Below are 27,588 nucleotides of genomic sequence, written 5' to 3'. Positions count from 1 at the left end.
CTCCTGATCTCAGGTGATCCACCCGCCTTGGCCTCCCAAAGTGCTGGGATTACAGGTGTGAGCCACCACGCCCGGCCTATTTTTTATTTTTTTGAGACGGAGTCTTGCTCTGTCGCCCAGGCTGGAGTGCAGTGGCATGATCTCCGCTCACTGCAAGCTCTGGGTTCATGCCATTCTCCTGCCTCAGCCTCCCGATTAGCTGGGACTATAGGTGCTCGCTGCCACGCCTGGCTAATTTTTTGCATTTTTAGTAGAGGCGGGGTTTCACCGTGTTAGCCAGGATGGTCTCCATCTTCTGACCTCGTGATCCGCCCGCCGGGGATTCCCAAAGTGCTGGGATTACAGGTGTGAGCCACTGCGCCTGGCAATTTATCTTTTCATATAAAATATATATTTATGTCTTTTGCCTATTTCTATATCCTGCTGTAGGATCTTTCACATCTCAATTTTTAAATGTTTACATGTATTAAGTGAATTACTCTGTCACATAAGTTACAAATAATCTTCAATTTGTCATTTTCATTTGTTTATATTTTTAGTCCTACAAAAAATTATTGATTCTTCCTCATTTCTACTGGATTTCTGAGTCACAGTTGTTGATTTCCCAGCTGCCATGTCATAAAGAAATTCGTCCATGTTTACTTCTAGTACTGGTAAAGTTTCTTTTTGTTTTGTTCTTACATTTAGATCTCTTGATATATTGGGACTTTATCCTGTTTTACACTGCCAGGAATGATTCTAATCTTTTTTTTTTTTTCAAAAGGCTATAAACCTGTACCAACACTAATTACCAAAAAGTTCTTCATTTTCAAAATGGTTCCAGCCTAATGTCTCCTGCAAAGAAAGGTGATTAGGAAAAAGTAAAGGGCTATTTTGTCATACATGAGGCAGACTTGAGACATTATCAGCATTCAAAAATATGTAAATGGGGTAGAGGTTCAAGAAGCATGCAACTCAAGCATTCAAGAAGATCCAGAAATTCACCATGAAGGGGATGGGAGCACCAGCTATGCACACAGACACCAAATTCAACAAGACAGTCTGGGCCAGAAAAAAAAACCTCCCCTAACCAAAAGGGAATGAACCATACTTATCTGTATAGAGATGGGCAGAAAGCATAATGTGGACAAAGATTTACCACGTAATTTTTAGGCTGGGTGTGGTGGCTCATGTCTGTAATCCCAGCACTCTGGGAGGCTGAGGCAGGTGAATCACTTGAGGTCAGGAGCTTAAGACCAGCCTGGCCAACATGATGAAACCCAGTCTCTACTAAAAATACAAAAATTAGCTGGGCGTGGTGGCGCATGCCGGTAATCCCAGCAACTCAGGAGGCTGAGGTGGGAGAATCGCTTGAACCTGGGAGACGGTTGCAGTGAGCTGAGATCGTGCCACCGCACTCCAGCCTGGGTGAAAGAGTGAGACTCCATCTCAACAAAACAAAACAAACTTCTAAATGTTATTTTTCTCAGTGTACTTGTCACCTTAAAAAAGATTTAGTCAACATTAATGAAAATGGCTTATTACAATGGTTACATAACAAAAAATTATTTTTCACACAAATTGTGAAATTCCATAGATGACAATTTAGGAGGGAACTACCTGTTAAAGGTGTGACTTACAAATGTGCTAAATATGTGTACATATAGTCACCATTTCTTAAGTCATGTAACAGTAAAAGATACCAAGAACTTCACTTAGAAGAAATTGATAAAGTAACTTTTCATCATTCAGAATTATCCATCCAGGCTGGGCACAGTGGCTCACACCTATAATCCTGGCACTTTGGGAGGCTGAGGCGGGCGGATCACTTGAGGTCAGGAGCTCGAGACCAGCCTGTCCAACATGGTGAAACCCCATCTCTATTGAAAATACAAAAATTAGCCAGGCATGGTGGAGGGTACCTGTAATCCCAGGTACTTGGGAGGCTGATGCAGGAGAATCATTTGAACCTGGCAGGCAGAGACTGTAGCAAGCCAAGATCACCCCACTGCACTCCAGCCTGGGCAACTAGAGTGAGACTCCACCTCAAAAATAAAAATTATCCTGCTCACAGCTTAAACATTATAAGCAAATATCTACTGTATTATTCTTTGATTAAATATTGGGTTCATCTATTTTAGTTTTTTTCATGTATCTTCATGAGTGAAATTTTTCTGGAATTTGATGTGCAAGAGCTATCCCATCTACTTTTATTATAAGAATGTTAGTCTTTTAGCATGCCCTGGCAAATTTTCCATAGGATTTTCTATTCTTCAGGGTGCAGCCTGTACAGTTATCTAGTCTTAATGTTTGTTTTGTTTTGTTTTAGACAGGTTCTTGCTCCATCACCGACTGCAGTGCAGTGGGGTGATCACAGCTTACTGCAGCCTCAAACTCCTGGGCCCAAGCAGTCCGCTCACCTCAGCCTCCTGAGTAGCTGGGACCACAGGCATGTGCCACCACACCTGGCTAATTTATTTTTTGCAGGGATGGGAGTCTCCCTATGTTGTCCAGGCAAGTCTGGAACTCCTGGGTTCAGGTGATACTCCTGTCTCAACCTCCCAGAGTGTTCGGATTACAGGCATGAGCCACTGTGCTCAGCCTCATCTTACATGATACTTTTTTCTATTTTTGAACTTTTTTGGTTGTTTTTGAAACCTAATCATATTTAATAATGTTTTCCTAGAAAAAAACCATCCACATATAAAAATCATGTCTAACAGAGTTCACATACTTAATACTAAAAAATATCCCTTAAACATATAGTTGCATTCCATTTCTCCTTATAATATAGTAGAGGCACTGACAAAGCCTAGTAAATAATAGTTTTCTTCAAAGGACTAGATTTTGATGAAAAACCTGTATGGTTTTTTATTCCATGATTTCAGCTTTTCATTAAGCTTTTCATTTATTCATTTGGGGTATTTGTTCTTATTCTACCTTGCTGTGTAATCATTATTTAACTCAATAAATATTTGAGGCCCTACAACATTACAGGCACTGTCCTAAGTGCTGTGGATACAGTGATGATGAGAAACAAACTGCCCTCAATCTTCTTGGTTTTATACACAGAGCAATTTCTTTTGATAACTGTTTTAGTTATTTCACAGGATTTAAAATATAAGTCTCATTATCATTCTAAATACTCTGTAATTTCACTTTTTATTTGCTCCTTAATCTAAGAATGGTTTATATATAGTACTACATTTCAAAGAGGTAAGAATCCATATGGCTATCCATTTGCTAGTTTTGGAGTTATAACTGTGGTAAAAAAATGAATTATATAACACTTGGCTTTAGAAATTTGTTAGAGAGAAATCATTTCTGAATGTCTTTTAAAAAACTGCTGAACACTCAACAACCCCACTTTTACTAAAGTCACAAGGCTTTCTTTTATAGGTTTTTTTGATGTAGCATGTGAAATTAATACTCATTCAAAGCTTTCTTCATTGTATTTTACTGATTTGTGTTCAGAATTAACATTCTGATGTTCAATAAGACATAAATAGAGATGAGATATTTGCCTATAATCATTGTAGTCTTTTTTTTTTTTTTTTTTTTTTTTGAGACGGAGTCTTGCTGTGTCTCCCAGGCTGGAGTGCAGTGGCGCGATCTCTGCTCACTGCAAGCTCCGCCTCCCGGGTTCACGCTATTCTCCTGCCTCAGCCTCCCGAGTAGCTGGGACTACAGGCGCCCGCCACTACGCCTGGCTAATTTTTTGTATTTTTAGTAGAGACGGGGTTTCACCACGTTAGCCAGGATGGTCTCGATCTCCTGACCTTGTGATCTGCCCGCCTCGGCCTCCCAAGGTGTTGGGATTACAGGCGTGAGCCACCGCGCCCGGCCAATCATTATAGTCTTAAAGTCCTCCTCTCATAAAATGGCTTAATACCGATACAAATGACAGTCACTAAGTCATGTAAATCTCAAATCGTTCAACATTTACAATCTAATGAATAAGATTAAACAGACATAGATTTAAGATACTTTTCAAAAAATATATAGAGGCAGGATGTATTGAAACAAGACATGTCAAATAAATTGTGTGACATAGTTCAAGGCTTTTCTAGATTAATTATATGATTTTTGTGGAAATACAACAGAATTTTGCTAATGATGAAAGATTTCCAAAATGAATTATATATAAATTCTTGTGGGTTTTTGTTTTTGTTTTTGAGATGGAGTCTTGTTCTGTCACCCAGGCTGGAGTGCAGTGATGTGATCTCAGCTCACTGCAACCTCCACCTCCCGGGTTCAAGGAATTCTCATGCCTCGGCCTCCCGAGTAGCTGGGAGTACAGGCATGTGCCACCACGCCTGGCTAATTTTTATATATTTAGTAGAGACAGGGTTTCACCATGTTGGTCAGGCTGGTCTCGAACTCCTGACCTCAGGTGATCCACCCACCTCCTCTTCCCAAAGTGCTAGCATTACAGGTGTGAGCCACCATGCCTGGCCAAATTATATATAAATTCTTTATGCAACATCTCTGATGAGAATGTTTTGAGAATGATTCAAAAAGAATTCATGCTATCATCTCATCAAATTTTACCCTGATATTCCGCAATTGATAACTGATCAGTAATTTCTTTCCTATATTGATTGCATGATGAATTCTCTGCTGCTGCTGCTGCTGCTGCTGCTGGATGTGTGCCCTGTTAAAATGCCTTCCAATATTACTTACATTTGTGGGGTTCCTCAAGAGAAAAAAATAAATGACATCAATTAATGAGTCATGACTGAAGCCCTTCCTACACTTTTATATAATATTTCACAAGAGTGAAATGAAGTGAGAGCTTGAAGAAAATGCTTTCTCAAAATCTTTAAATTCATAGGATTTCTCAAAAGTGTAAATATTCTGGTGTTGAGCAAAATCTGACTCATGACTAAAGGTGTTCCCATAGTCTGTCCATTCACAGATATTTGCCCCATTATGAAATTTTTGTTCAGTAAAATATGAATGGTGACTAAAGATGTGGCTACTTTTCTTGCATCCATAAGGTTCTGCATCAGTATGAATTTTCTTATGTCGTGTAAGCTGTGAACCCCAGATAAAAGATTTCCCACATTCTTTACATACGTAAGGTTCCTCACCAGTATGCATTCTCTGATGTCGAGTAAGTTGTGAACCCCAGAGAAAGGCTTTTCCACATTCTTCACATTCATATGGCCTCTTTCCAGTATGAATTTTCTGATGTCGATTAAGTTCTGAACCACGAAAAAAGGTCTTTCCACATTCCTTACATTCATAGTTTCTCTCACCAGTATGAATTTTCTGATGTCGATTAAACTCTGAGCCATGAAGAAAGGTCTTTCCACATTCCTTACATTCATAGGATTTCCTCTCATTATGAATTTTCTCATGTTGAGCAAGATACGAAGCCCAAGTAAAAGTCTTCCCACATTGCTTACATTCATAAGGTTTCCTGCCAATATGAATTCGCTGATGTCGAGCAAGGTGTGAGCTCCAAATATAGGCTTTCCCACATTTCTCACATTCATAAGGTTTCCTACCAACATGAACATTTTGATGTTGAGCAAGATTTGAACCACGAATAAAGGCTTTTCCACATTGCTTACACTCATGAGATTTCTCACCAGTATGAATTCTCTGATGCTGAGTTAGGTGTGATCCACGAGTAAAAGCTTTCCCACACTCCTTACATTCATAAGGTTTTTCACCAGTGTGAATTCTCTGATGTTTAATAAGATGTGATCGCTGACTAAAGGCCTTTCTACATTCATTACATTCATAGGGTTTTTCACCAGTATGAATTCTCTGATGTCGAGTAAGATCTGAGCCACAACTAAAGGCCTTCCCACATTCCTTACATTCATAAGATTTCTCACCAGTATGAATTCGCTTATGGACACTAAGTTGTGAATGAAATCTAAAGGCTTTCCCACATTCCTTACATTTAAAAGGTTTCTCACCAGTATGAATTCTCTTATGACCAGTAAGACTCGAACGTAAACTAAAAGACTTCCCACATTCTTTACATTCATATGTTTTCTTAACAGTGTGAACTGTCTGATATTGAGTAACTTCTGAATCAGGAAGAAAGGTATTCCCACATTCTTTATCTTCACAGAATTTCTCACTTGGGTGAATTAACTGATGTTGAATATGATCTGAACCAGAAATAAAGGCTTTCCCCAATTCTTTAAATTCATTCAGTTTGTCTCCTGTGTTAAGTCTCTGGTGTAGATTAAATGCTGCGTGCTGGTTAAAAGCGGGCCTTTTTTCACAGGTGCGTATCACCTGCTTGAAACATTCCTCTTGATTATCTTGAAGTGTTTGAAACTGAGCATTGCCTTCCCAATCACCTCTAAAACATAAACATTCAAGGCTGTGGTTTTTACAAATTTTCATTATTTCCAATTGGGCTATTTCTGTCTCGAAAATGCCATTTTTTGGTAGTAACTTCTTGGTCTGACACCTGGACTGCATGTCTGAAAAATAAGAAGGTAAAAACATCATACTGTTTTATGTACAAAAAGCAATAAAACTTCTAAAATAGATATAGAAAAATCTTGAAATAAAGCATATGAGAAGTGAATGGCTTAGAAAATTCTCAAATATGAGCAATATGAAAAAAAGGGCAAGAAATAAGTAGAAATTTAAAAGAAATAATAAAAGTTGAGTCAAGTGATGAGAAATATATTTTATTTTGATCATATTCATTTGAGGAGCTCAATAAAAAATCATTATCCAGGTATCACCTCAATAACAGAATAATAAGTCATAAAATAGCTACAAGTTTGCAAGTACTATGATGAATGTCTTATATAATTCAGAGCTTAAAAATAGGAATGCTGGGAAATCGCAGAGTATCAGTCTAATATGAGGGAAGCAATCTGATCCAGAGTTACCAAAGTACTAGGATCTCAATAACAGGGTATGCTGCATTTAGGTTAAAGGAGATAATTATGGGTGATAGTTTAGACAGAAAAATAGTTTGAAGGCCATGTACAGTGATTCACACCTTTAATCCCAGCACGTGGGAAGGCTGAGGCAGATGGATTGCTTGAGCCCAGAAGTTTGAGACCAGCCTAGGCAACATGAAAAAAACCCATCCCTATAAAAAATTAGCCAGGAGTGGTGGTGCATTCCTGTGATCCTAGCTACCTGGAAGGCTGAGGTGGCAGGATCACCTGAGCCTGGGAGGTGGAGGCTACAGGGAGCCATGATCACACCACCGCAGCACTCCAGCATGGGTGACAGAGTGAGGCTCTGTCTTAACAACAACAAAAAAATAGTTTGAGAAATTTTTTTCAAGGGAGAAGGAGTCTGGCACAAGCTAAGAATAAGTAGGACTCTTTTTATATATATTTAGGATCGAGTACAATTGTTACCAATTTTTCTTGGGAGACAGAGCAAGTACTCTAGCAGTGACTCAATGAATTGAAAGGCAGTTTAGTTACAAAGTATGAGCAGTAATGTACTGCAATGGAAAGATGACAAACTGCAGTTTCAGACTCCAGTTCTGTTTACTAAAACTACTTTTTAGGTGATTGGAAAATTACTGAGCTTGACTGAGCTCTTAATTTTTCATATTATAAAAAGGAATAAAACATCACTTTGCAGAGGTTTGTTGCAAGGATTGGAACAATATGCTATTTCTATTAAGTGCCTGACACAGGATAAGTGTTGAATAATCAGTAGCTGATGATTATTATTAGAGAGGAAAAGCTGGGGAATACGGGGAACTAGACAAGTCAGTTTGTCTTTTTTTTTTGGAGATGGCGTGTCACCCAGGTTGGAGTGCAGTGGCGCAATCTCAGCTCACTGCAACCCCTGCCTCGTGGGTTCAAGCAATTCTCCTGCTTCAGCCTCCCAAGTAGCTGGGATTACAGGCGCCCACCACCATGCCCAGCTAATTTTTGTATTTTTAGTAGAGATGGGATTTCGCCATGTTGTCCAGGCTGGTTTTGAACTCCTGACCTCAGGTGGTTCACCCGCCTCGGCCTTCTAAAATGCTGTGATTACAGGCATGAGCCACCGCACCTGGTGGGGCTTGTCTTTTATGACACTGTGTTCTTCTGGTTGTACTTCATGAGCCCTAACCTTTCTTCTGCCACTTCCTCCTCACTGTGACCAGAAACTGTTATCACCTGTTACCCTAATTTTCAACTAAGCAGCCTATTAGGTCTTCTCTTAATGTTCCCTGTATGTATAAATGTATGGCCATGTTCCAATCACAGAAGAGAAGAAAAAGTTTCTTAAGAGATAATATATTCTTGTTAATTCTTTTAAACCTAAAATGAGAAAATTCATAAATGTTGGTTAAAAGAATGAATAAGGAGAACTAATAAATGCAGGCAATGTACAATCAAGGAGAAACTAGAAAAATGAGAAAAACTCAAAAGGGATGGGTAAAATAAAAAAAATGAGGTAAAAATGTCTTTTTTTTTTTTTTTACTGAATGAAGAATTTTATGAAAATTAAATTTTAAAAAAGGGAAATGAGAAGGAACTTGATCCAAATCATAGATAAAATAAGGGCCACTGGAGAAAAGAATGGCACTTACCTTTTTGTTACATGTGTGAAAAATGAGAGCACAAAAATAAAGTGGTATTTGGAGTGAAGAGAAAGATCTTTTAGAAAAGGTTTTGTCTCTGTCTAGGCCTCAGGCCCTTATTAAATTTTTTTTTTTTTTTTGAGATGGAGTCTGACTGTACTCCAGCCCAGGCTGGAGTGCAGTCACGCAGTCTCGGCTCACTGCAACTTCTGCCTCCCAGGTTCAAGCAATTCGCCTGCCTCAGCCTCCTGAGTAGCTGGGACTACAGGTGTGTGTCACCACACTGGCTAGTTTTTGTATTTTTACTAGAGACGAGGTTTCACCATGTTAGCGAGGCTGGTCTCGAACTCCTGACCTCAGGTGGACTGCCTGCCTCGGCCTCCCAAAGTGCTGCAATTACAGGCCTGAGCCATGGCACCCAGCCAGTTTTTGTTTTTTTGGTTTTGTTTTCCCCTGAGACAGTCTCACTCTGTCGACCAGACTGGAGTGCAGTGGCACGATCTCAGCTCACTGCAACCTCTGCCTCCCTGGTTCAACAATTCTCCTGCCTCAACCTCCCAAGTAGGTGGGACTACAGCCATGTGCCGCCATGCCCGGCTAATTTTTTGTATTTTTTTCTTTTTTTAGTAGAAATGGGGTTTCACCAAGTTGCCCAGGCTGGTCTTAAACTCCTGAGCTCAGGCAACCCACCAAAGTGCTAGGATTACAGGCGTGAGTCACCACACCCGGCCCATTTTTTGGTCTTAAGGGGATATTCCATACCAGTATTTCAGAGGTGTTGCTGCCTCACTGTGCAGCTGAGCTGTTATCCACAACAATGGCCTCCTTGTGCCTGTTCAGCCCTCACTCACCTGGGCAAGGTCCTCTTGTCTCATTGCTCAAAATCTTCCAGGGCTCTTTCCCTTTCTCCAATAAAGAGAACACTTCTGGCTGATAAATGCAAAGACCTGCCCAGAAGATAAGACACAGCAAAGAACTCATTGTAAAGATTCTAAAATTTGCAACTACTTCTTTGGTTACTAAGGAAGAAAAACAATTACAGGCAGGGCAAAAATAAGTTATAAAGGATAGGAAAGATGGAAGTGCCCACCGATGATAACTATTGCCAGATTTACAAAGTGCAAACCATTTTCCAAAAAACAAAGGTCAGGAGTTACCCTGGACATTTAAAAGACAATAAAAAAAATCACAATACAGAAAGCAGGAATTTCTAAGGAAATGGCTGAATCTTACCCAGTGAGACCATGTTGCTGTAGTTCTCCAACATCACATCTCTATATAAATCCCTCTGTTCCAGGTCCAGGCACTCCCACTCCTCCTGAGAGAAATCTACAGCCACATCCCTGAACAGCATCAACTGTTGAAAGAACAATTCCAAATATTAATGGTGAGATTTTAAAAAATAATTATAACCCCTATAGATGAAAGGGGAAAGGCTGGAAAGGGGCACTGCAGGGAGTGGGGCATATACTGGGCAAAAAACTGGAGTTGGCTGCCTGTGGCTTCAGGGGAAATGACATGGGAATAAGGGTGACTAAAGCCGAGTGTCTACATGCTCTTTTTTTTTTTTTTTTTTTTTTGAGACAGAGTCTTGCTCTGTCGCCCAGGCTGGAGTGCAGTGGCGCAATCTCTGATCACTGCAAGCTCCACCTCCCGGGTTCACGCCATTCTCCTGCCTCAGCCTCCCGAGTAGCTGGGACTACAGGTGCCCGCCACCACGCCTGGCAAATTTTTTGTATTTTTTAGTAGAGACAGGGTTTCACCGTGTCAGGATGGTCTTGATCTCCTGACCTCATGATCCACCCGCCTCGGCCTCCCAAAGTGCTGGGATTACAGGCATGAGCCACGACACCCGGCCTATATGCTCCTTTTTTTTGTTCTTTTACGAGACAGAGTCTTGTTCTGTCACCCAGACCGGAGTGCAGTGGTGCAATCTCGACTCACTGCAACCTCTGCCTCCCAGGTTCAAGTGATTCTTGTGCCCTAGCCACCCTAACAGCTGGGGTTACGTGTGTGCACCACTGCGCCCAGCTAATTTTTTGTATTTTAGTAGAGACAGGGTTTCCCAATGTTGGCCAGGCTGGTCTCAAACTCCTGACCTCAAGTGATCCACCCACCTTGGCCTCCCAAAGTCCTAATGAGCCACTGCACCCGGTAAAAACTCCTGTTGCTCAGTTACCACATCTTTATGATCTTCAAATCACAAATACCAAAACATCAGAATGGCAGCCCAGAATAACAGACATCATATGAGGTTTCTGTTGATACCACTGAGAGGCTACACCAGCCTGGAAGAACTAACCCCAGATTTATTATGTGAGAAAAGTTGGAGGTTTTGTTGGTTGTAAGCGGTCTTTACTGGGCACAAACAGACTTGTGCATACAGAGACTTTGGCCCAGGTAATTGTCCTTTGCTTAAGCTACTACTTTTAGTTGAATTGTCTGTTAGTTTAAATTGAGGGAATTCTCAAGAGATACACTCCCTGACTGAATATTATTTTCTGTGGAAAATGTGTAGAATCTCCAGACTCTGTTAAGCAGCTGACAATCAGCAAATTCAGTGTCATAAGTGATTACTGTGAAAGTCATCAAATGAGTTTTTTGTTGATACCACTGAGAGGCTATAGCAGCCTGGAATAACTAACCCCGGATTGTTAATGATACTAACTTCTCATTAATTTCCTGGAAAATCTCAGATCTCTTTGAACTCAACCTCCCATCATATCTGCTAAGGAAAGCATCACAAAGTACCACATACCTAAATGAATACCAACCAACACCAACTCCCATCTTGATTAAATGAAACATCCCACTCTACAGAGTAAATAAAAGCCTTTATGCAGTATGTCCCCTTTAATTATTCCATCCCATCTTGTTAAGCCACAGGTTTGAAATGAAAACTCTTTACTGTTCCCCTTAAGGAAATGTATTTCTCTTCTTCAGTGCTCTGCCAGATCAGGACACAGGAGATACTGAAAGACCTGGTGGATAGATTTGGTCATACTGGTTGGAGAAAAGAGGGATATCTAGGGAAAGCATTGGACTGTTTCACAATCATTACTTATGATGCTCAATAGTGATTCAGGTAAGCAGTTTAAGGATAAGCAATAAAAATATTCACATGATTTGATATAAATGGGTTATATTTTTGGAGAGAGGCAATTCCAACTCACATGGGCCATGACTTAACATTCCAAGTCCACCACTCCTTCTCTGGATTCTTCTCTGGGTGAGGCAGTGTGCTGAGAAAGCAGAGCTAGAAGGAAAGAATCACAATGTCAGGCCTTTCTCAGAGCTCTCAAAGGGACAAATAGGAAATGCCATTTTCTTCCTTGGAGGTAAGTCAGAAGGAACCTGAAGAAATCCTGGCCCTATCCAAAACCAGAGAGATTCAACAAAAGCAGGATGAAGTTTCAGTCTAATCACTTATGCCAAAATCATGACATGGATCAGGATACTACTAGATAAGTCAATTCTGGCTTGCCCTAAATTCATATATATTTACATTAACATCTTCAAGCCACCTATGAATGTCAGTTACTTGTCTCACTGAAAAGATCTGGAAATGGGTCACTTGCTCAAATTCACTATTAGGAAGTATCATAGGTTTGCTGAATGCAAAGCTTGTTACTTTGAATACTGTATCCTACCCTCTGGATTTCAGAATTTCTTATTTTATTGAGTGAAGGATGAGGTGGGCCTTTCCCTTATAGGAGCAGCCCATGATCTCTGCCTCCTGTGTTTTCATTAACACTGGGCATCAGGGTGGCTTTTTCATGAAGGGAACCCAAAGATGGAAGGAAGGCTGGATTGGGCGAATAGTCAGTTTTGTGAAGCAAGTACTTTTATTAAAAAAATATATTGGCCGGGCGTGGTGGCTCTCACCTGTAATCCCAGCACTTTGGGAGGCGAGGCGGGTGGATCATGAGGTCAGGAGATGGAGACCATCTTGGCCGACACGGTGAAACCCCCTCTCTACTAAAAATACAAAAATTAGCCAGGCATGGTGGCGCAAGCCTATAAATCCCAGCTATTCAAGAGGCTGAGGCAGGAGAATCGCTTGAACCTGGGAGTCAGGCTGCAGTGAGCCGAGATTGCACCATTGCACTCCAGCCTGGCGGCACAGGGAGACTCGGTTTCAAAAAAAAAAAAAAAAATTATATATACATATGCCTCTCTGAATCTAGCTTTGCACTTAGCACAAGAGAATCAGATAAATACATTGCAGGACCTACTATCAAGGAATTCACAGTCAGAAAAGTAAACAGTAATTACAATACTGTAGGAAATAAAGGTAATCATGGTTATGAAAGGAGCCAACTAGTTCTAAGGAGCCCAAACCAAAACTAGTTCTTAACAGAAAATTTCCTGTAGGAAATGGTACTTCAGCTGACTCTTGAGGGGCTGTTCTGTGTGGGAAATGCGTGAGGGGAGAAGAAAAGACACACACACAATACCTTTAAGGGTAAACAACCTTTATCCCATGTAAATGGCAGTGCACATATAATAAGCAAATGATATAATAAGCAAATTGCAATGGAAAGGGGAGAAGGGAAAATATATATACACACATACATACATATCACCTCAGGTGATCCGCCCGCCTCAGCCGCCCAAAGTGCTGGGATTACAGGCCTGAGCTACCACGCCCAGCTGACAATTATTTTTAAAATGCTGCAATGAACATTCATGTAAAAGTTTTTGTTTGAGTATCTGTTTTGTAGTTTTCAGAGTATAAGTTTTGTTTTCTATGTAGAAGATCATGTCATCTGCAAATAGAGATGCTCTTACTTGTTCCAATCTTTTCTCCAGTATCCTTTATTTCTTTTACTTCCCCAAGTGCCCTAGCCCAGTTTCTAGTACAATGTTAAACAGAAGTGGGGATCCTTGTCTGGTCCCTGTTCTTAGAGGGAAAACATCTAGCTTTTTACCATTAAGTGTGATGTTGGCTCTGGGTTTTCCCTAGATATCAGGTTGAGGAAATTCCTCTTTATTCCTAGTTTGTAGAATGTGTGTGTTTTAAAAAAATCATAAAGGGTACTGGCTCTGGTCAAATGCCTTATCTCTACCTATTGAGATGATTGTGTGATTTTTGTTTTTTATTCTGTTGATATGATGCATCACATTAACTGACTTTTGATGGTGAGCCAACCTTGCATTCCTGGGATAAATCTCAGTCATGTTATATAATTCATTTTAGATGTTACTGGATTTGGTTTGCTAGTACTTTGTTGAGGATTTTTACACCCATATTCTTATGAGATATACTTTGTCTGGTTTCAGTATCTGGGAAATACTGGCCTCATAAAATGAACTGGGGACTTGGCTGTATTCCTTAATTATAGCAGAAGACACTGGGTGAACTCAGAGCTGATAATAGGAGTCCTCCTGAACCAGTTGAGCTTCTGAATGGCAAAGAAGGCCTGGCTATTCAAAGGGAGCCAAATTTTTAAAAAATTATCTTCTACTGGGGTAACAGAGGAAGAAACTCTTGAGCAAAAAAACCTTAAAAACTACCCTTGCCCCATTCACCTTTTTCACAAGAAAATACCAGTGACAGCTATTCCAGGAAAATCTATTACATCCTCTCCAAAATATAAATTAGATATAACATGCCTAAGGTAGTTGGATAAAAGTTTTAGGCTGGGCGCGGTGGCTCACGCCTGTAATCCCAGCACTTTCGGAGGCCAAGGCAGGCGGATCACGAGGTCAGGAGATAGAGACCATCCTGGCTAACATGATGAAACCCTGTCTCTACTAAATATACAAAAAATTAGTCATGTGTGGTGGCATGTGCCTGTAGTCCCAGCTACTTGGGAGGCAGAGGCAGGAGAATCACTTGAACCAGGGAGGCAGAGGTTGCAGGGAGCCAAGATCGCGCCACTGCACTCCAGCCTGGCAACAGCACGAGACTCCATCTCAAAAAAACAAACAAAAAACAAAGTTTTAAAAGTGTGTCAAAATCCCCCATGTACAAAAACACTCACTAAAAAAACCAGAGAAGATGAAAATTATCACCCAACATTTCAGTTTGAATTAAAAAAAAGTATGATGCAATTGCAGCTCTAAAACCAGACCACAAGCAAAAATATATGATCTCAGGAAAGAGGAGAAAGTAATAGATAGACCATAGATGGGAGTTAGTAGAATTCAAGACTGAAAGAGAAAATAGGCTCAATCACATCAGAAATGAAGAATAAACTAGCTAAGTGCAGCAGCATGTGCCTGTAGTCCCAGCTACTTGGGAGACTGAGTCTGGAGGATTGTTTGAGTCCAGGAATTCAAGGTTGAGGCCAGCCTAGGCAACACAGTGAGACCACATCTCTAATAAATAAATCAATCAACTACAAGGTGCATAAGATCTGACAAATGCCACAGAAAGTATAGTATGGAATAAATAATACAGAAATTAACAGAACAAAATATAACAAAGAAAGGGGTGAAAATCATTTGAAGAAATGAAAATGAAGAGATCCAATATGCAAAAGGCAGAGCACCTAAAGATGAAATCCAAATTAAGAGGATATATGTAAAACTATGGTTTTAGCTGTAAATCTACAGTTTTAATACTCAAGATGAATTTCCTGAAATAAAGTGTAAATACACATGATGAAAAGTGAAACCATATTATAGGTGAAAATGACCCAAAATAGTACCAAAACATTACCTAATAAAATTATTAGACTAAAACTCATTGGGAATCAAGATAAAAATATCAAGTCACCTATAAGAAAAAGGAAATTCAGTTGTCATCAGACTTCTCCAGTGCTAAATTCAGTACCCTAAACAGTGGGGTAAATCTTCCAACATACTTGTGAAAAAAACAAATGAAGGAGTCAAAACATTTTTATATCCAGCCAAGCTGTCATTAGAGTATACAGGATATAAGGAGTTTTATGATGCAACTTAGGAAATACTGTTGACATGAGCTCTTTCAGAAGAAACTACTAGAAGACATACTCCAGCCACAAAAGAACAATAGTGAAAGTTTCATCAAAGAATAGTAGTGATGGTGAACATATTTAAATGCAAATCTAAATAAAATAGTAAGAGCGGAATTATGGTAGCCAGCATCCTGGATGGCCCCAAAGGTACCCAGTATGTGGTATTCACAACACTGTGTAGCTGGCTCCTGTACTGACTAGGATTAACTTGTATACCATTAAGATACTGTGGAAATGACAGAGTATGAGATAGATCATAAAAGACCCTGTGGTTTTGACCTTATGGACTCTTGCTGTCCTTTTGCTCTGGGGAATGCCAGTTGACATGTCATAGGGACACCTAAGAAGCCCCATGGAGAGGTCTACATGGTGAGAAACTGAGGTCTATTGCCAATAGCCACGTGAGAGCCATGTTGGAATGTGATCCTCTAGTCCCAGTTACACGTTCAAATGATAGCAGCCCTGGCCAAGAGTGTGACTGCAACCTCAAGAGACCCCGAGCCAGAACTTCCCAGCTAAGCCACTCCTGAACTCCTGATCCACAAAAAATGGTGTTAAGATAATAAATATTTATTGCTATTTTAGGGTACTATGTTTTACAGTGCCAGGCGCGGTGGCTCGTGCCTGTAATCCCAGCATTTTGGGAGGCTGAGGCGGGTGGATCACGAGGTCGGGAGACTGAGACCATCCTGGCTAACATGGTGAAACCCCGTCTCTACTAAAAATACAAAAAAAATTAGCCGGGCGTGGTGGTGGGCGCCTGTAGTTCCAGCTACTCAGGAGGCTGAGGCAGGAGAATCTCGTGAACCTGGGAGGCAAGGCTTGCAGTGAACCGAGATCATGCCACTGCACTCCAGCCTGGGCGACTGAGCAAGACTCCGTCTCAAAAAATATATATATATATTTTATAGCAATAGATAACTAATATAGAAATGAAAGTTAGAGAATAGAAAATAGACTAGCTTACTGATTGCCTCATTTGTGATAACTGAGGGTGTCGTTTCAAGCTGAAAATCAAGGGGAAGAAATTTAGAAATATTTAAGAGTATAGCCAGGGCAGGAGGATGGCTTGAGGCCAGGAGTTTGAGGCCAGACTAAGCAAAAGAATGAGACCTTGTATTTAAAAAAAAAAAAAAAAAAAAAAAGTGAATACAAATGTAAGTCAAAAAGGGCAAAATGTCAACTAAATTTCAACATACAAGCAAAAAGTAGGAAATTTAAATTTAAAATGACAGCACTTAGCAAAAATTCAAATTCCTATAAATAAATATAAAAATATATGTAATGTATAATGTCTTTTGTTTGTTTTTGAGACGGAGTCTCACTCTGTCACCCAGGCTGGAGTGCAGTGGCACAATCTCGGCTGACTGCAACTTCTGCCTCCCAGGTTCAAGTAATTCTCCTGTCTCAGGCACTGTAGGCACTGTAGTCCTATAGGACTACAGGCACCAGCCACCACGCTAATTTTTGTGTTTTTAGTAGAGACGGGGTTTCACCATATTGGTCAGGCTGGTCTCGAACTCCTGACATCAGGTGATCCACCTGCCTCAGCCTCCCAAAGTGCTGGGATTACAGGCATGAGCCACCACACCCGGCCTGTACAATGTCTTTATATTAATTACTACAAATACTTAAAGACGACCTAAACAAATGAAATAATTTATCACATTCATGGGATGAAAGGCTGATAATTTTCAAGGTGTCAGTTTCCCCCCAATATAGTGGTATAGGAAGCTTAAAAGTAAAAGGATAGCAAAAGATATACTATGCAAATCATAATCAAAATCATGCTCAGGTGGCTATAATATTAGATACCGTAGATTTCAGAGCAAATAAATAGCATGGAAGAAAGGATGGTCTTGAATACATGGTGCCAGGTCAACTGAATTTATGTGAGGAAAACAAATCATGATTTCCCCTCACGACACACAAAAAGCAATTCCAGTTTTATATACCTACATGTGACAGATAAATATAGATGAAAATACAGAATATCTTCATACCTTGGAGATAAGCAAAGATTTGAATAAGATACAGAGAGTACAAACCATAAGAGAAAAATGATAATGATCAGACTACATTTTAAAAAGCAATTTCTGTTCATCAGAAAAGAGTGAGTGGGCTGGTCACTGTGGCTCATGCCTGTAATCCCAACACTTTGGAAGGCTGAGACGGGCGGATCACCTGAGGTCAGGAGTTCGAGACCAGCCGGACCAACATGGAGAAACCCTGTCTCTTACTAAAAATACAAAATTAGCCAGACGTGGTGGCGCATGCCTGTAATCCCAGCTACTCAGGAGGCTGAGGCAGGATAATCACTTGAACCCGGGAGGCGGAGGTTGCCGTGAGCTGAGATCGCACCATTGCACTCCACCCTGGGCAACAAGAGTGAAACTCCATCTCAAAAAAAATAAATAAATAAATAAAAAGAAGAGAGTGAGTAAAAAACCTTAGGCTAGGAGACGATATATACAATACACAAAGCTGACAAGGGACTCACATTCAGATTATACAAAGAACTCTTAAGGATTAACAATGAAAGACAAGTTCCCCAACAGCTAGGCTAAGAACTTGAATTGGCACTTCCCAAAGGAAGATATCCAAATGGACAATGCACATTAAAACAAAGGCATTCAACTTCCTTAGTCATCAGTTAGGAAAACCACAATGCAATACCACTACATATCCACCATATTGGCAAACATTTTACAGTCTGACATGCCATATGTTAACAAGAAGATGGATCAATTGGAACTTGCATAAACTGTTGATGGGAACTTTTAACTGGTTCAGCCATTTTGGAAAACTGACAGTATCTGCTTGAGGAGATTCACATACTCTTACCAATTCCTCTCCTTGGAATAACCCAATAGAAATGCATACATGTAAACACAAAATGACAAGTGCAAGAATGCTCTCTTCCTGATTATTCATGAGAATAATGTCTTGTCTGTATATATGATAAACTTCAATAAAAAGACGAATTAGGAAGAAATACAGCATATTACAAGGCAAATACAAACAAAAAAATAAGGAGAGGCCATGATCTTGAGCATGCTAAAGCCTGCAATTCATAATAAACACATAACAATCATTAATATCTGTATATCAACAAAGCAACAACTTTCATAAAGCAAAAGTTACAGGTTACGTAAGAAATAAAATTTCGGCTGGGTGCGATGGCTCACGCCTGTAATCCCAGCACTTTGGGAGGCCAAGGTGGGCAGATCACAAGGTCAGGAGTTCGAGACCAGCCTGGCCAATATGGTGAAACCACGTGTCTACTAAAAATACAAAAAAAAATTAGCCGGGCACGGTGGTGCACACCTGTAGTCCCAGCTACTCAGGCGGCTGAGGAGGGAGAATTGCTTGAACCCAGAGGTTGCGGTGAGCTGAGATCGCACCACTGCACTCCAGCCTGGGTGACAAAGGGAGACTCCGTCTCAAAAAAAATAATAATAATAAAATTTCATTAATACACCTCTCTCAATCCAAGACAAATCAAGTGCAAGGCAAAAAGTAAGTATAGACTGACTAGATGTTAGATCACAAATAAAAGCTCACTAAGTTCCAAAGTTTAAAAATAACACAATATAGCAAAGCTGTAAATTATATTATGGGTGAAGTGGGGACCTATGTACTTTACTGGAAGTCTTCAACATAATCAATAGAGGTTGAGGTCCCCTTACGTCACAGGGATCAAGACTCCTCCACAACACTGAGGCCAAGACACTACACCACTGTATTAGTTTTCTACTGCCATGAGGTAGTGGCTTAAAATAATACAAATCTATTATCATATAGTTCAGTAGAAGTCTGAGTTGGGTCTTACCAGGCTAAAATCAAGATGTTGGTAGGGCTGTGTTCCTTTCTGGAAGCTCCAGGGGAGAATTCGTTTTCTTATGTTTTCCAGCTTCTAGAGGCCACCAACATTCCTTGACTCAAGGCTCGCTTCCTCTATCTAGCCAGCAATGTGGCATCTCTCTGACCATTCTTCTGCGGTCACATCTCCCTCTGACTTTAAACTCAGCCAGGAAAGGTTCACTGACTTTAAGGACCCATGCCATTATATTGGTCCAACAAGATAATCGCCCCCATTTCAAGGTTCTTAACTTAATCCCCTCTGCAAAGTCCTTTTTGCCATATAAGGTAACATCGTCCTGGTTTCCAGGGATTAGGAAGTAAACACTGGTTGCAGAGCCATCATTCTGCCTACTTTGACCACCTTTATGGCTTCTATCTTAAGCTTCCTTCTTTCTGAGAGGTATTCAGTGAAGGAAATAATGTATACAGTGGTCCATTTCCAAGACAAAGTGCCTTGAATCGCCTTAGGTAAGCAAACTACAGAAGAAACAGGATATACCAGGCCCCTGCTTGGATAGATAATGCCTGCTTGTCAGCCTCCCGCTTTCTCCCTTCCCCCACTTAGTTGCCTTCACCCAAACAAAAGAAGTTTAGTCTAAGATGAAAGTTTGCTAGCCTGCAAAATAGCTCATTTTGTCTGCTCTTATCAGCCTGCCCAGTTACTTAGGTCATAAGTCAAATACTTGAAGAGCTCCTGAGCTAACTAGGATTGCAACGCATTGTGGGCTGCAACCAAATGCAGCAAGACAAGCCTAAAAAAAACCAAAACACACCGGGCTGGGCGCGGTGGCTCACGCCTGTAATCCCAGCACTTTGGAAGGCCGAGGCGGGCTGATCAGGAAGTCAAGAGATCGAGACCATTCTGGCCAACATGGTGAAAACCCATCTCTACTAAAAATACAAAACTTAGCTGGGCGTGGTGGCACGCACCTGTAGTCCCAGCTACTCGGGAGGCTGAGGCAGGAGAATCGCTTGAACCTGGGAGGCAGAGGTTGCAGTGAGCCGCGATTGCACCACCGCACTCCAGCCTGGTGACAGAACGAGACTCCGTCTCACAAAAAACAAAAAACAAAACAAAACACCTGAAGCCCCTACCCAACAATCAATAGGCAACATCCGGGAAGATTGTGACCCCATAGTACTCAGCCTATGAGGAACCAGGGGAGGAACCTGTGCAGTAGGGGATAAATTGCTTGCTGAAACTGTGTTGGGTGTACCGATTGGACACCGATCTTGCAAGACCATCATTAAAAGTCACACTTTCGCTGTTCTCCGGGTCTCTGAGTCCGTTCTTTGGGACGGGTAAGTTTGTTTCTCACACTCAAGAAATCATCTTTCACTATCCCAATGCTATCTCTCCAAAACTGGCTGGAATCTAACCAGAATAAGTGTCAATCCAACCTTGTATTTACATTTATCTACTATAAGAAGTCCCAGAATTTCTAGTCAACTGTCTTTTCAGACATTGTACTCTATCAAGTCTCATTTGTCCCCTTTTCTCATTCTTCCCAACTTTCTACACTTTTCCTGTATGCCTTCATAATGGAATTCATAATTCATTAACAACCAACTCCTCTTTTATCTTCAGCCACTTCCTTGAACACGCCCAAACATTCTGAGTCTAACAGAAACCAGGCTCTATCTGAAGGACTCTGCAGCCCTCTCAACATTTCCCCAGCTACAGCCTCTTACCAGTGGGTCTGAAAATGGAACAGATGGCCGGCCTCCATATTGTTCACTACCTTCAGACCTTTCTTCCTCCCTCCTCCACAAACTCTAGTTTTGAATTTCCTGCCATGAGATTATATATAACTCACCACATCTCACTTTTGTTGACCTCTACCAAACACAGGCTATTTTCCCCCTATATCTGAAATCTTCAGCTCATGGTTTACTCTCTGCAGCGCGATTACCCTTTTCTATTTTTTTTAATTCTTGCATTTTTAACTACACCCACACAGATGAGCCTTGTTTACTTACCCTTGCCTGGACTTTCCCCCCCTCATGGCTCATTTCCAACAACATGTTTATGGGTGGTTGTTCCCCAGCCCTCTACCCCCACCTGCTGCTCCACTTCTGTACCCTAATTTACAGAGAAACTCTTGAACTATGTTGTCTACACTGTGTCCCATTCTTCTCCCCTCCTTCTAGGTTGCCCCCACTCCAATCCAGCTACAGGCCAGCACAAAAACTGCTCCCCACACATTCACGTAGGACTATGCTTGTCACTCAACGCAAGGCTCCATTCTTTGTTTTTGGCCCCATAGCGGCTGCTATCACTACCTTTACGAACGTGGTCACGCACAACGCGACGCAGTTATAATCACGTACACACAGTCACATTTAAATAGTCCGTTAGGGTCACACACAGCGCCCATCAACGTCGTGTGCGCGTACACGCGTGCGTACACACACACACACACACACACACACACACACACACACGAGAAGCTCACGTCGCGGCCCCCGCTCCTGCATCAATTTCACTCTCGCATCCACTGCTCCCGTCGCGACCGCTCGCCCCCACTCTCCCTCGCCGGCAAAGCCACCAACTCCAAAGACGTTAGCACCTCACTCCCCTCAGCCCCGGACTCGGGCCCTCCGGAGTCATTCGGCGTGTGTCTCAGAGTCACTCACCCGGCCCTGCGGTCCCTTGATGGGGGAAGGTTCCGCGATCTCCCTATTATCCCTAAAGGGACAGAGCGCTGACAGGAAGTTGCCTGGGGAACGGTGCACTCTGGGAAATGTAGTGCGGAGCCTGGGCCGTCTTTAACTGCCCCTGACACCACGGTCACCATTAACGGACCCTGGATTTGAGCCCCATCCCCTCGCTGGGCAAAAACCATCGCCCACACACCGCTCACAGCTGCTGCCGAGAGCTTCCAAAATTCCAGGCCGCGTTTAGGAAGCTTCAGCGGAGGCCTGCAGGCTGCCCTACCTCTGCAAATGGCTCCCAGCCCTGGGAACAGGACAGTAAGCCCAGGCCATCTTAGGCTGGAAGTAACCTTGGCTCCGACGGCCCCTGGGAAATGTAGTCCAGAGCCTGGAACACTGTAGAAATGCCCCGGGGGGATGGTGCGATGGTTTTCAGCAGGAGCTCGCTGCGTGGGCCTCTGACCCACGTGGCGTGGCGGGAAAGTCCTAAAAGACTGTGCCAAGCGAGTGGCGAGTCTGTCCCATCTCTGCCCGAGCCTTGGCCCGGCTGGGTGGACACCTCTTATCCCACAAGTACCAGCCTGGGATAGAACGAAGGGGAAACGGTCCATGGGACACAGCTACATGCCCAGCCCTATAGGGGTACCCTGCCTGGGAATCCATGAGAACTCTTCCTAATACCTTATTCCCATCCTCCAATCGCCCTTAAAGTGTTTGGTTTCAATTAATGTTTATAGTAACATTAGTATTGTTTTGTAAATTCCATTCATGCCATTCTTTTTGCTGAAGTACACACTTGTCAGTTTTTATTTGCTTCTCTTTTAGATGTACATCATTTAAATCTACATCTAAACTTTCTGACAGAGGAGTAATTTTTTTCAGTACTTTCAAACTCATCAGGTAATTCAAATAGTTTTTTCTTTTTTTTATTGTGAAACAGAAAATACTTGATGTGCATAAAATGTGTAAGTTCAGTATAACTCCACACAAGTGTTGGTATCTCAAGAACAAATGCCCATTCTATGTGATCATTTCTTTTTTTTTCTTTTTTTTTTGTTTTTTTGAGATAGGGTCTGGCTTTGTCACCTAGGCTGGAGTACAGTGGCACGATCTAGGCTCACTGCAACCTCTGCCTCCCTGGCTCAAGTGATCCTCCCACCTCAGCCTCCAGAATAGCTGGGACTACAGGTGTGTGCCATCACACTCAGCTAATTTTTATAGAGACAGGGTCTCACCATGTTGGCCAGGATGGTCTCGAACTCCTGGGCTCAAGTGATCCTCCCAATTAGGCCTCACAAAGTACTGGGATTACAGGCATGAGCCACTGCACCCAGCCTGTGTGATCATTTCTGATACCCAGCTCCAGCTCCAGCTGACCTTTAGGGTATTAATATCTTGGCTCTTTAATAGTTTTAATCTCTCAGCTGGATGCGGTGGCTCACGCCTGTAATCCCAGCACTTTGGGAGGCTGAGGAGGGTGGATCACCTGAGGTCAGGAGTTCGAGACCAGCTTGGCTAACATGGTAAAACCCTGTCTCTACTAATAATACAAAAATTAGCTAGGCGTGGTGTGCATGCCTGTAATCCCAGCTATTCTGGAGGCTGAGGCAGGAGAATCGCTTGAACCCAGGAGGCGAAGGTTGCAGTGAACCGAGATCATGCCACTGCACTCCAGTCTCAGTGACAAGAGCGAAACTCCATCTCAAAAAAAGAAAAAAAAGTTTTAATCTTGCTATGAAATGTATATAAATGCAATCAAATTGTACGAATTTTCTGTCTTGATCAGTTCTTAAACTCCTAACTGGATTAACTGAAAACCCCATAGTAAAGGCCTTACAGAAGGAAAGGTATGCCCATCCAGCCATCAACGTCATTTTCCTGGTACTACTGGCAGGGGACCCCAAGACCAACCACTACACCCCCAAGCTCTGATGATTCACTGGGAGGCTCACAGTGAAGTGATACAAAAGAAAATCAGTAAAGAAAAAAGCACATGGGGCAAAGTCCAGGGGAAACCAGGTGCACACTGCGAAGAGTTCTTTCCCAGTAGATTTATATGGGATTTATTTGTTCCCCAGCAGTGAGTTGTGACAATACATGTGAGATGTTACCAGCCAAGGAAGTTTATTACAGACTCTGTGCCCTATTTTTTTATTGGGGGCTGGTCACATAGGCAGTCTGTGCCTAACACATACCAGAATTTCAGATTCCCAGAAGGAAAGCAGGTGTTTAGCATAAACCATACTGTTTGTACAAAAAGTTTAGGCATAGTAAGCCAATTATCAGGAAGGTGGGAACCAATCTGAAATACAAGTTCTAGATGCAAGCCAAAGACTAACCTCGTATCAGGCCTTTCTAAGGATAAGTAGTCTCAGGCCTGCTATGTTAACTAATTTCTGCTCACTACTGTCCTAAAGATGTATGGTTTTCTGCAACATCAAATTACAAGACGCATGAAAGGCAAGAAAAATCATGACACACTCAAGACATAAAAGCAAAAAGCAACAACAAACAAACAGAGGTAGACTCAGGTAGGAGCTCCCCAGGAGCTTGAGGCTGCAGTGAACTGTGATTGCACCACTGCACTCTAGCCTGGGCAACAAAGCAAGACCCTACCTCAAAAATTAAAAGAAAAGAAAAAGATATGATGTAGATGTTGGAACTATCTAAAAAGGAATTTAAAATAACTATTATTGATATTTTCAAAGCTTTACCATAATGTTTTTCAACCAGACGTGATTTTGTTCTCCAGGAGATATACAGCACAGTATGGAGAAGTTCTTGGTAGTCACAACTGGAGAGGTGCAATTTGCATTTAGAGGACAGAGATCAGGGATGCTGCTAAATACACTACAAGCACAGGATAGCTTGCCACAACAAAGAATTGTCCAGCCCCAAATAATGGTCCAAGGTTGAGATGCCCTAAGTAATCACGACAGTGTGTTTTTGGTGAAGGACAGAAAGATAGATTAATGGAAGGAACAGGCTGGGTGCAGTGGCTCATGCCTGTAATCCCAGCACTGTGGGAGGCGAAGGCAGGTGGATCACATGAGGTCACGAGTTCGAGACCAGCCTGGCCAATATGGTGAAACCCCATCTCTACTAAAAATACAAAAATTAGCTGGGTATGGTGGCACATGCCTGTAGTCCTAGCTACTCGGGAGGCTGAGACAGGAGAACCTCTTGAACCTGGGAAATGGGGGTTGCAATGAGCTGAGATGGCACCACTGCACTCCAGCCTGGGCAACAGAGCGAGACTCCATCTCAAAAAATATATATATATATTTTTAGGCCAAGGCAGGCAGATCACGTAAGGTCAGAAGTTCAAGACCAGCCTGTCCAACATGGCAAAATCCCATCTCTACTAAAAAATACAAAAATTAGCTGGATGTGGTAAGGCAGGGGGAATTGCTTGAACCCAGGAAGTGGAAGTTGCAGTAAGCCGAGATCACACCACTGCACTCCAGCCTGGAGGACATAGCAAGACTCCATCTCGGGGTGGGGGCGGGGGGGCAGGGAGAAGTTATTTATTTATTTTTTTGTAGAGACAAGGTTTCACTATGTTGCCCTGCTGGTCTCAAACTCCTGGCCTGAAGCGCCCCTCCCGCCTCTGCCTCCCAAAGTGCTTGGATTACAGGCATGAACCACCACTCCTAGCCTATAATACTTTTTCAGGAACACATAAAAGAAAGTGTACATGACCTGCAGTTAGATGAAGGGTTCTTAGACATGACAACAACAGCACAATCCATAAAAGAACAACTTGATATACTGGACTTCATAGAAAATTTAAACGTCTGCTATTCAAATAACACTGTTAAGGAGAAAGACATGGGATAGATTGGGAGAAAATATTTGTAAATCACATATCAGGCAGAGGACTTGTATCCAGAATATATAGAGAACCTTCAAAACTCAACAAGTAAACAACCTCAAGCTTAAAATGTGCAAAGGGTATAAATGGAAATAAAAAGATAGATACCAGGAAAAAATATTATAAAATGTCCCTAAATGAGATTTATAAATCACTAATTTCCACCATATATAAAGTGCTCATACATTTCAATAAAAATGAATAATATTTCTAGAATTTAAAAAATTAGTATTATAGTAAGACAGACAAAGGAAACATAGTTCATGGAAATAATAAGTTTTAAATATTTAAAAAGGTATTCACCTTCATATCCAATGAAACAAAGTCAATAATATAGTCAAAATGAAACTATAAAAGTCACTTTAGGGATACAATGGAGTGGCTTGCAGCAAACCAGTATTCCTGCACAAAACTAAAAAATCAGATATAATACAAAAAAAAAAAAAAAGCTTTTTTACTTTTTTTCCTGTATGAAAAAGACATGAGGGGCTGGGCACGGTGGCTCACGCCTGTAATCCCAGCACTTTGGGAGGCTGAGGCAGGTGAATCACAAGGTCAGGAGTTCGAGAGCAGCCTGGCCAACATAGTGAAACCCTGAATCTACTAAAAATACAATTAGCTGGGCGTAGTGGTGGGTGCCTGTAATCCCAGCTACTCGGGAAGCTGAGGCAGGAGAATCGCTTGAACCCAGGAGGTGGAGGTTGCAGTGAGCCAAGATCGCACCACCACACTCAGCCCTGGCGACAGAGTGAGACTCCATCTCAAAAAAAAAAAAAAAAAAAAGACATGAGGGAGTGTTTGAGACAACCAGGAACAGCGTAGTCAAGACTCTAGATTGTAAGTAATTGTAGACATTGCACAGCCACATTTTTCCTGGATTATTTGCCAATTCTTGAAAAAGGGCAGAAGGATCCAGATCGCTGGGACTTTAGTTTTCTGGGCCTAAAAACACAACATAGTTTTCTGGGCCTAAAAACACAACATTGGAGACTTTATGGGCCAAGATCCGTGTGAGAAAAGAGGGACAGAGACTTGAACTCTACATAAGGCTGGTTTTCTTCTCAAGACAGTTACCCATTTCTGAAACTGGTTGGGTCAGGAGGCTCAGGAACTTAAGTGGAAAGCTTCCAAAAAGCAGCAGAGTTTTTGGTAGTCTTGCTGGATTAAGAAGACAAAGATTTTGAGTTCAGGCCCTGGCGGGGGAAGGGGCCTTGGTGAACACGCCAGATCCTCCTACTGAAACCCTGATGGGCTACGCCCTAGGAGCAGGGGCAAACCAGAAGCACAATGAACCTCAAAAACAGTAATGAAGCCTTGACTCAACTCAGTCACTGATTAAATGAAGGTCATCAGCCCCTACTTGATTTGCCCAGTAAAGGAAAAGATGAATTCTCTAAAGGAAGATATTATCTGCAGCCTCTACTATTTTTATACACCAGTCCAGAATTTAATTTTAAAAAGTATTAAGCATGCCGAGACAGGACTGTATGACAGAAAACTCTTTGAAAAAACAAACAGGCCGGCCAGGCACAGTGGCTCACACCTGTAATCCCAGCACTTTGGGAGGCCGAGGCGGGTGGATCACCTGAGGTTGGGAGTTCGAGACCAGCCTGACAAATATGGAGAAACCCCATCTCTACTAAAAATACAAAATTAGCCGGGCGTGGTGGCACATGCCTGTAATCCCAGCTGCTCGGGAGGCTGAGGCAGGAGAATTGCTTGAACCCAGAGGCGGAGGTTGCGGTGAGCCG

The 27,588-nt window shown here is 41.8% G+C and overlaps 1 protein-coding gene and 1 long non-coding RNA gene across 8 annotated transcripts in view; one reads left to right on the top strand and one right to left on the bottom strand.

Moving 5' to 3' along the window:
- Nucleotides 1–19,423, top strand: part of LOC116480799 (uncharacterized) — a 43,007-nt gene extending 23,584 nt beyond the window's left edge. Inside the window, exons 2-4 of one of the 2 annotated variants that reach the window (XR_009209294.1) lie at nt 9,798–9,887; nt 11,444–11,585; nt 19,358–19,423. This is a non-coding gene — a long non-coding RNA (uncharacterized LOC116480799). Of the gene's footprint in view, nt 1–9,797; nt 9,888–11,443; nt 11,674–19,357 lie in introns of those variants that run through there. The other variant, XR_004251358.2, reaches the window with a different exon arrangement.
- The window catches only part of ZNF790 (zinc finger protein 790), a 33,421-nt gene continuing 7,114 nt past the window's right edge, over nt 1,282–27,588 (bottom strand). For 3 of the 6 annotated variants that reach the window (XM_058426315.1, XM_032173142.2, XM_032173139.2), the window contains 4 exons: nt 11,674–11,756; nt 9,734–9,857; nt 9,352–9,447; nt 1,282–6,431 (listed from right to left, as the gene is read on the bottom strand). In XM_058426315.1, coding sequence (XP_058282298.1) covers nt 4,750–6,431; nt 9,352–9,447; nt 9,734–9,857; nt 11,674–11,682 — 1,911 coding nt within the window. In that variant the 5' untranslated portion in view covers nt 11,683–11,756 and the 3' untranslated portion in view covers nt 1,282–4,749. The other 3 variants (XM_032173138.2, XM_032173143.3, XM_032173140.2) reach the window with 3 other exon arrangements.

Source organism: Hylobates moloch, unplaced genomic scaffold (genome assembly GCF_009828535.3).
Source record: "Hylobates moloch isolate HMO894 unplaced genomic scaffold, HMol_V3 SCAFFOLD_13, whole genome shotgun sequence".
In the NCBI taxonomy this organism is placed as follows: Eukaryota; Metazoa; Chordata; class Mammalia; order Primates; family Hylobatidae; genus Hylobates; species Hylobates moloch.
Note: the sequence above shows the minus strand (reverse complement) of the source record. Positions and strands in the feature narration are given on the sequence as shown.